General features: G+C 36.7%; 2 protein-coding genes across 2 annotated transcripts; one reads left to right on the top strand and one right to left on the bottom strand.

The window, feature by feature from the left end:
* Positions 1-765: 765 nt before the first annotated feature.
* Positions 766-4,955, top strand: LOC107042663. Its single transcript, XM_015263810.1, has 5 exons — positions 766-1,137; positions 2,291-2,594; positions 3,283-3,543; positions 3,660-3,812; positions 4,574-4,955. Exons 1-5 carry the CDS (start codon positions 773-775, stop codon positions 4,730-4,732), a joined length of 1,242 nt encoding a protein of 413 aa, XP_015119296.1. The 5' UTR covers positions 766-772; the 3' UTR covers positions 4,733-4,955.
* On the bottom strand, positions 4,880-8,879 carry LOC107042670 (NECAP-like protein CG9132). The gene is made up of 2 exons (XM_015263819.2): positions 8,631-8,879; positions 4,880-8,062 (listed from the first exon to the last, which is right to left on the bottom strand). Exons 1-2 carry the CDS (start codon positions 8,714-8,716, stop codon positions 7,420-7,422), a joined length of 729 nt encoding a protein of 242 aa, XP_015119305.1. The 5' UTR covers positions 8,717-8,879; the 3' UTR covers positions 4,880-7,419.
* Between the last annotated feature and the right edge of the window lie 652 nt (positions 8,880-9,531).

Consider the following 9,531-nt stretch of genomic DNA (forward strand, 5'->3'; position numbering starts at 1 on the left):
TTATTCATGATGTATCTCGAATTATGTAAAACTGATGCTTAACTTTATTCTTTGGGGTGTAACGTACATTACAGAAAAATGAGGAAAAAGAAAAATTAATTTTTTTTTCAGACGTCAACCGTTTTTCGAAGAAAGAAAAATTTTTCTGCTCATTAAAGAGATAATTTTGCAATTTTTGGAGTCAGACATTTTGCTTTCTTCTAATTCTGCGGTTTTTTTACGTATTCATGGATTTTTCCTAGGGCTTCCAGATTCTTGGATGCTATAATAATAGAGAATTAATTAATTTATATTTAATTAATCCTCTCCCGTCAGAAGAGCGCACGAAACGAGATAAATTAATTGAATTCGAAGCTTCATTTTTGGTGAATATCTCTGAATCTAAGGCAGACAGACAAAATTTCCTCACCACCTTTTTTGTTGCTCTGTTTCCGCTCTACAAAAAACATCTTGACAAAATTTTCGCTATCTTCCTCCAATTTCAAGATATTCGCCAAAACCTGAGGTCTCTGAAAAAATGATTCACATCGCTTCAACATTTCGCTGCGGAGCTACTTGGGGACGACACCCAGACATTCACCGACGTCATCCCCTTATCATTTCCTCCAATTATCCCTGAAGGCCTACAAAAAACAACGCCTTTGCGTCCCATGATAAATGCAAAACAGATGAAAAAACAATGTATTTTCCTCCATCCAAATAAACGCATGCGCGCTATCACCACCTGACTTCACATCACATGCCCCACTCTCCCCATTTATTTTGTTGGTCAATGGGCCCTTTAGTGTTAAGGTTACGTCAAAATTCATCACTCGAGTTGTCCGCGAATTCCTCCAGATACAGCAGTCCGGGAATGTGGGCCGACAGGCGAATCGCGAGTTACGCGATATGTCTCCTGGTGTTTCAGGTGCGGCTGTCAAACAGTCGCACCTCCTGGAGGCTCAGTGCAGACGGTGTTGTGAAGGCGACACAGTTCGCCTCCTCCGTCGAGGATGATCTCGTCTTCGACATCCTCGCCACCACTGTCAGTTCCAGCAACGGGCAGGGCTGGAGCAAAACAGCGGCCACCGAGAACAGGGAGAAACTCCAGGTCTACTGCAACGAGTACAATAGCTTTGTCACGGGAAATCCCGATCGGTGAGCTGTGTGCATGGCCTGTTCTGTATGTATTTCACGTGTTTAGAGTTTAATATTATTCGTTTTTATTTGGAGGGGACTGCATGCCTCTGTTATTTTTTTTATTATGGGAATTAGTTTTTAGTGCACTTCACACGCTTCTAGAAGTGATGTTCACGGTCCTGATTGTTGCATTTATATTATTAGAGATGAGATTTTTTTTTCATTAGGGGATTACGTTGATTACTAGATTTTTAGTTTATTGATATTACTCGTCTGGTGTTTGATATCGAGTTATTTTTCCTCATTTCAGTGTCGAGCTATCGACAATTGAACAGGAATTTTTGTTCAGAAATCTTGTAATTCAATATTAGAGCTGTATTTAAGCTTCATTAATCCCCTAGTTGACGAAATTTTTGCAATGAATTTGATATTCAAACTCTGAAGGTCTCGAATTTGATTGTCCATTTTGAATTGTTAGGAAATGTTTGATAAATTCGAAGAAAATACTTCGATATCCATAAATATTTATCGGATATCTTCATGAAACTGTTTGAATTCATGTTCACGTTCACATTGTTCATTAGTTTTTATTATAACATTATATTATCAACTTTTTGTCTAGGAAATTTTGCAATGAATTGATTTTTCAAACTCTGAAGATTCTAAATTTAATCTCTACTTTGAATCGTTTGGAAAAGTTTGGGGAATCACAAGAGAATTTAAACGCCTGCTTTTCCCTGAAGACTTATGCAATAACTGATGAACAATAAATTTTTCACAAGCAAAAATTTTTTTTTGCTTGTGAAAAATTTATTGTTTATTTATTGTTTTTTTTTAAATTTGTGATTGAGGATTGAACTGTGAAAGGTACTCCAATATTCGTAAATAAAAAATTAGACATCTGCAGATTTAGATAATTTTAAATATCTTGTACGTATTTAGAAAGTTTTGTTCATGAAATTGATTGAATTCATCCAAATAAAAATCAATCTCAAATTCATCCCTTCATTAAAAAAAATTAATTAGTCGAATATGTCCACTCCCAGGCGATAAAAACCGTATTTAACCGTAGTTTTCTGTTTTTGCCCGTAGTTAGTGTTTTGTGTGTGGCTTGCTGTGCTTTCCAGCCTTAAAAGAGCCCCTTAAATATTCTCCACCTAAAAATTGGCAGACGCTTGATGTCCTACGGATTGACCGAGCCCTCGAACATCACTGAGACCATATCATCGTCGACTGGTGGCACCGGTGAACAGAGTGTCTGCGCAACTGGCCAGCAGTGCGATGACATTGTCCTGGACTGCGGTAAACCGGTGAATTACACGTACTACGATAATCTGGTGGGCATTGCCAATCGAAATAAGCATCCGCTGGTGCCGGAGCCACACGTTGCTCTTATGTTTAAAAAGGGAAGCACTAAGGTCGAGGATGTCGACATTGATCTGCTGGAGAGACGTCTCAAGAAAGCTAAGAGAGAGGTACTTTGACGAAAAACAACCGCAGGCCCATTTTCATTAAACAATCATTTGAAATTTTTTTTTCATTGGCACTTTGATGTGATTTATCGCCCTAAACTCACTTTAATAAATTTATATCCATCATGAAGGACTATTTCGCAATTTATTCATTCATATAATGAATAATTTGTGACGACACTAATCAATTATCATTGAGTAATCATGACAAAATGGATAAAATGATCATTCGAAAAGTGGAAAGAATGGAATTTGCATTCATCATTTATAGTTATCAATCAATGAGGAGTGAATGACGATTATTATTACTTATTAATTCATATAATGAATAATTTGCGACGACACAAATGAATTATCATTGAGTATCCTTAACAAAATGGTTAAAATGAGCATTCGAAAAGTGGAAAGAATGGAAATTGCATTCATCATTTATAGTTATCAATCAATAAAGAGTGAATGAAGATTATTAATATTTGTTAATTCATATAATGAATAATTTGCGACGACAAAAAAGAATTATCATTGAGTATCCTTAACAAAATGGTTAAAATGATCATTCGAAAAGTGGAAAGAATGGAAATTGCATTCATCATTTATAGTTATCAATCGATGAGGAGTGAATGACGATTATTGTTAAATAATCATTCATGTGGATAATTGATTTTAAATTACCCGAATGGATTATTTGCAGAAACCAAAGTCCGTACAATTGTACAACCAGATTGGCAATTTCTGGCGCATAAAGGGCAATGCTGAACGTTCGATCGAGTGTTTCAGGAGAGCACTGGCTGTATCGCCTCATAATGCCGAGGTGCTACTGAATCTTGCAAGGGTTCTAATGGTCCTGCAGTACCTCGACGACGCGACTTACTTAGCTAGACGTTCGTTGGAACTGCAGCCACCGGATCGCAATGCCTGGGAGCAGTACCTCACTCTGGGACAGATATTCAAAGTAAAAGGGCTATACTACGTTACTCATTTAGTCTATTAATCAATCCTTCCATGATTAATTCACCTGTTTGGATGAAACATTTTGCAAGTTTTTTCATTTATTTTTATTCTGGTCAGGCTTATGGCCACTTTCAAGAGGCGGCTGTTCACCTCCGACATGCCTTGGAGTTGAAGCCGGATCTAGCAGAGGCTGCCGATGCTCTGAAGGAAGTCGATTCTTTGCCCACTGCTAGCATACATGTTTATACATTGCTCATTATTGTGTGTCTGGTAAGAAAAAAATATTTCTTCTTTCAATTGAAGATGTCAAAGTGCTTTGGCCTTCCTTCAAAGCTTCTTTTACATTTCGCAACAATTTATTATTTAAAGTTTCAAAAAGTTTTAAAGTTTCGTTAAAATTAATTCGCGATCGGAAATCGATAGAAGAAATTTTGAAGATATACGAAATGAAAATTGCACTTCAGAAGAAAATTTATAGAATGATTGGAGTTTAAAAATTATTCTGTAGTTAATTTATAAACTCTAATTTTTTTTAAATGATAAAAAAATTGAATTCAATTAAAATTTAAAAAAATGATGAATGAATGATAAATGAATTAATTAAATTAATTATATCTACTAGATGTATTGTATATCTGAAGGGAGTAAATATCCCTAAGGATCCAAAAGTTCAAACTTCTTTGGCATAAAATATGTCTAGCTGCACTAGAAGTGATATCATCAACATAAATAAATTTAATTCGCTATTTCAAACTGTTAGTACAGATTTTCATAATTAAAAAATAAATAAAACGTGTAATTTTGAAAAAGATTAATAGAATCTTTGCAATTTATGAATTGTTTTATAGGTAATCTATAAAAAATCAATCATAATCAATCAAAATTCTATTTTGTTGATCGTGAAAAAAATTTCCACATTCGAAATTTCACCAGAAATAGGTTTAATGCCAATAAGGTTTAAATAATTGGCGTTATCTATTAACGAACAAAAGTCATTTGTTTAATTAATTGGGCTATCCCGAATTTTCTAGGTGCTGGGGGTTCTTCTGGTCGTCCTCAGCACCATAGACTACGACGAGAACATGACCCTCTCATCTGATCAACTTCAACGGCCTGTACAGCGTCAACTAAATCGCACATTAACAATGCGAGGCCTACGGCTCAATGTACCACGCCATAAACGTTGTTGACTTTTAGAATCTGACGATATAATAATCCGAAAAAACATGATTTCAGATAAATAAAAAATGAAAGATACAAAGAACCCGATGAATTGTGATAGATCCATAAGTTTCGAGCAGCCATGACTCCCTATTGAGTATTAATTTGTGCGAGAGTGCTAATTCATGCCATTTATTGATTATTATATTGACGATCAGAAGAAGAATACAGTACAATAGAATGTGATAACAATCTGTCGTTTTTATAATTTTCTTTCCTTCTTTTTGGTATTATTTTGGGGTTGAGAGGGAAAAATTGAGGCAGAATGAGTATATCCGACTTTTTCAGTGTTGAATAATTCTTTTACTACGAAAAAAAACCTAAAAAGTAAAAAAAATCATTCCGCCTCATTTTCCCCCTTTTAACTTGTGTACTTTAATTTGAGTTTACTCAGCTGAACGATCTTACAGTGAGTTTTATTAACTATTTACATATGATTTGGCTCGGCCAATACAACAGGTACACGTAACGATATTTCTCATGTACTTTTTATTCAATATTTTATCTCTACAATAGTCAGCCTAATTTCGAAGCTGATTTCACGAACTCTTCAACACAATTCTACCCATGGAACTTAAAAAAATATGACTATTCAGATTGTTTCATTTTATTTCCAGAAAAATATACATGGGAATGATATATGATTTTTTTTGTCCACAATATTCGTCGTCGATCGACAAGCGATCATTTCCCTTACAACTACTGCTAATTAGATCTCGTGATTCTATTGTATAACAATATCATTTTTCTTCATTATTGATTCTTGTGTCAATCATTTGGATAATTGGGAGGATTGCATTGAATCCGGGGGAACAACGGGACTATCCATCAGTCTCAACGATGGATTTTAGTACTCCACGAACTGAACTTTTAAATTTCATAATTAATTCATCTGCATCCGGTGTAACCAGGCATGATCACGATAATCAGATACCTCCATATTCATCCACATACTCGGAAATATCTCCTCAATATTTCTACCATCCAAACATCATTAAGATAACATTGAGTCGAAAGGAAAGGGCAACATTATTTACAAAGTAAAATGGTTGATTTGCATTTAACGCAGATCAATAACAAGCATGCTCACCGAAGAATGAATATATATACCACTTTGTAATCATTCAAAAAATATCATTGACTCTGTGAAGCGAGATTAAAGGGGGGGAAGCAACAGGCGCTAGACATTAAGTTGTGAATAGTCATCGATTTGTTAATTCGTTATTGTTAGGCTTTAATAATTTAAAGCAAGACGTCGATCGTCTAATCAATCATTTATGTACAAATGCCAGTGGCAAGGAGGCCCTATATTCGCGTGGTCAAACGATCTTTCGAGGCTCTGGGGGATTTTTATCAAGGGAGCGGAGGCTGGGGCAAAATGGAGACTTTACTTTCGTCTCAATGTTCGCAATTCAGAAACTAATTCGTCAATTGAGTTCAGTCATTAAATGAGGTCTTGGGAAGTCTAAACAGTTGGCATTATTTGTTGATGCAAAACGCAATTGTTCTGTTAATTGCACTGCTAAAAAAAATAGAAATTTCATGGACTGAATTCCATTTAGGGGAAAAAATCGTGAAATTTCAGATTTTATTGAGAATTCAGTGAAATTCCTCATTTTTAAGCAGGCGCAAGGCAAGAACTTCCTACATTACTTGAATTTTCAATACATTCACCTGAATTTCTCTGATTTCTATTAATTTTCATGGAATAATCAACTCAAGTTTACATTTCCCATTCGTTTTTCCATCAAATTTTCAATTTTCAACAATGAAATTCTCTACGAATTCAGTGAAACAATGTGTGTTTTAAATAAAACAATAAATGTTCAACAGTCAATTGATCAACAGCGAAAAATAGTCCAATTTCATCGAAAATTCAATCAACAATTGAAAAATAGTCCCAAGTGTCCATTTTGCCCCACTCGCCCCTAAATGCATGTGAAGATTCTTTGCTGCAACGAAAATAAAGTCTACATGCATGTCATTGTTTGTAAACATAACAGAACAGAATGGGTACAGCAGGCATTCAACTCCTTCTTTCAAACATTTCGCAATTTATCATAACTGGCATGTATACCACATGACCTTTTCTCTGAAATTGATACTCGCACGGTATTAACGACGGAAGGAAGCTAATACGGGTTTTTATGGTAAATATGATGAGTTCTGTGAATACTCGTGCTTTCATAGAACTAATACTGTCAACAGAATTTTAATCCATCCTCCGTACACGTGGAAAACATTCTCAATATACAATTCGAGGATGCAATTCCATTCTGTACCCAATTCCATTTTATCCCTCCAATTGTGAAGTGACAAAACATCAACTCAAATTTCCTTCTACTGTAATTGCTCTGCATCTCGAAAACGAAGTGCTCAACGAAAAAATGTCCCAAAACCTCTATTGCAGCTGCAAAAATTTGCAACAAAAACTTCTCTATGCAATTTTCTCCTAAAACCATTTGGTATCGAGATAAAATCATATTTAACATTCTGTTCTGTTCTGTTACGTTTCACCACTTCAACTCAAAATTCCAATCCCCTCTCGATAAATCAGATAATCAACAAATCCTAGATTCTGTGTGCGAAGTAAACGTGTTTCACAACATGATTTGACAATCGAATTGAATAAGAACGTGCAGAGATCATCGGCTAATTAAAACTGTACCCAACTGGCATTGGTCGATCCAGGGGAAGTTGCTGGCTGTTGTCCCTGAGATGCACTGGCGAATTCCCCCCACTCGGAGCCACCCTGATTCTGCGCTGGTTTGTGAGCAGGTGATGACGTTGGAGTCTTGGGTGGTGGAGGGGCGATCTTGACCCCTCCAGGTGGAGGTGGCAGGCCCAATCCCCCCTGGGGACGCTGTTTGTTCTTAGAGGACACCTCGCTTCCGTCCTTCTTCGTGATCTTCATGTTGATTTTTATGGTCTCACCCTCCTTGAATCGCAGATCCAATTCCTGCTTGGGCTGTTCCTTCTCCTTCTCAATTTGGTCGCGATTCTTCAGCCACTTGAAGTGGTCCTGGAGCGCCACATTAAGATCAAAACTGTCGGATCTGTCCAGAAAGCCCACCCCTATGAACGCTGATCTGCCATTGTCATCCTGAATCCTCAGGACGAAGTAACGAGACGAATCGGTCACTGGTTCTACAGCTATTCCTGGGTATGTGTCTATGGGACATTTTGCAAAGAGTTCTCCTGATATTTTGTCCTCCAATTTGAGTGTTATTGAGTCACCCTGAGATACCAGCCGCATCCTTCCTGTCCACGAGGGCTCATGGAGGTTCCAATCTGCAGCTCTGAACGATACAGTTGTGAGTGATGGGAATTATCGCGACTGGTGATTAGAGAGGTGATAACGACAACATTGGAAATACTGTTTTTCGTCTAAATTGTGGGGAGTGAATTAATGGACTCGTTTGAGTGGAGAATGCCACATGACTTTCCAGAAAATCGGTTCATGGGACGTAGGCATATCTTTCCATTCTCATGATGAAGAGGTTTCATCCAAAAAAATGGACATAAATTGGATCGGCTGGACGTATTGTATACTTAAAAGGGGTAAAATATAAAAAATATATATTTTACACGCTTTCGGGAGCAACTACATCTAGTCGAGTTGTTTCATTAAAATTATCGTTCATGTTGATTAGAGTGGTGATAACATCAACATTGAAATAAATTCGAAATACAATATTTTTTCTAAAGCATTAGGAGTGAATTGCTGGGGTCTATTGAGTGGAGAATGCCACATGACTGTCAAGGAAATCGTTTCCTGTCATTGAGAAACTGCAGGTGCAATAACGGTAAAATAAATACGATAGATCGTGAGTGAAGGGTCACATGAAATACAGTATTTTCACTTACCTGTGTCCTCTGTTCGAGGGCCTCGGGGGTATTTTAAAGACGAATACTTCAGACTTCACGAGCAAAACACTCTCGTATGTCTCCATTGTTGGGAATTTTGTAGATTGAGTGTTACTGGAGGTTACTGGATATGTGAATATGACACGAGTACGATTTGACAATCCGTCAGGCTGGTGTACACACACTGATGATTTCACGACGTGATTTGATAAGTTTTATCTGGTGTCACGCCTCGTCGGTAACGATAACGAACACGGGGGGGAGGGGTGTTTGAACAATCTCAGATGGACAAATACCGTTTTGGGCACGTTCTGGGGAAAATGGGGGCAGTACGAGTCGTGGTGGAACAAAAATGGACATGAAAATTTCTGGACAAATGCTCGGATGGACAGTAATGATAAGGTGGTTACACAGGGCTCGGTATTGAAGGTATCCTTAGGAAAAGATCCGATCAATTAGCCCCTCATGTATAGATATTCCAAATTTTTATTTTTTTCCTCATTGAAGTAGTTTTGAAGGAAATTGCGAGCTAATAAAAAACATTTGATAGTTAGTCCTCTTTTTAGAATAAATTTTTGAAAAATCACCCCTGAAAAAAAGGCGTTATCCCCCCTATTTAATTATTTCCAAAAAATTTTATTACCAATTGGTAGTAAATTGTTTGAAGATTTTTGCGAGTTAAGAAAAAATCGTCAATGCACTCCTATTATTGTGGAAATTAAAAATTCCAATTTCAACTGAAAACCAGAGTTGATGACCAGAATTTGTAGCAGAGATGTCAGACAAGATATGAATGTTTTTTTGGGCTCAAATGAAAGAGCGGGTCGAGAAATGGCGTGCAGAAGTCTTTAAAGATGACAAATCTCCCTAAAGATGATGTCTGTTTTCAATTGAAAAGCGC

This window comes from Diachasma alloeum, unplaced genomic scaffold, assembly GCF_001412515.2.
Source record: "Diachasma alloeum isolate Michigan unplaced genomic scaffold, Dall2.0 Dall_scaffold_00179, whole genome shotgun sequence".
Lineage (NCBI taxonomy): Eukaryota > Metazoa > Arthropoda > Insecta > Hymenoptera > Braconidae > Diachasma > Diachasma alloeum.

Coding starts and splice junctions, on each gene's coding strand:
- LOC107042670 (XM_015263819.2), bottom strand. CDS start 8,716: ATGGAGACATACGAGAGTGTTTTGCTCGTGAAGTCTGAAGTATTCGTC. Junction 8,063..8,630: donor CCCTCGAACAGAGGACACAG/GTAAGTGAAAAT, acceptor TGTATCGTTCAG/AGCTGCAGATTGGAACCTCC.
- LOC107042663 (XM_015263810.1), top strand. CDS start 773: ATGGGCCCTTTAGTGTTAAGGTTACGTCAAAATTCATCACTCGAGTTG. Junction 2,595..3,282: donor TCAAGAAAGCTAAGAGAGAG/GTACTTTGACGA, acceptor GATTATTTGCAG/AAACCAAAGTCCGTACAATT. Junction 3,813..4,573: donor TGCTCATTATTGTGTGTCTG/GTAAGAAAAAAA, acceptor CGAATTTTCTAG/GTGCTGGGGGTTCTTCTGGT.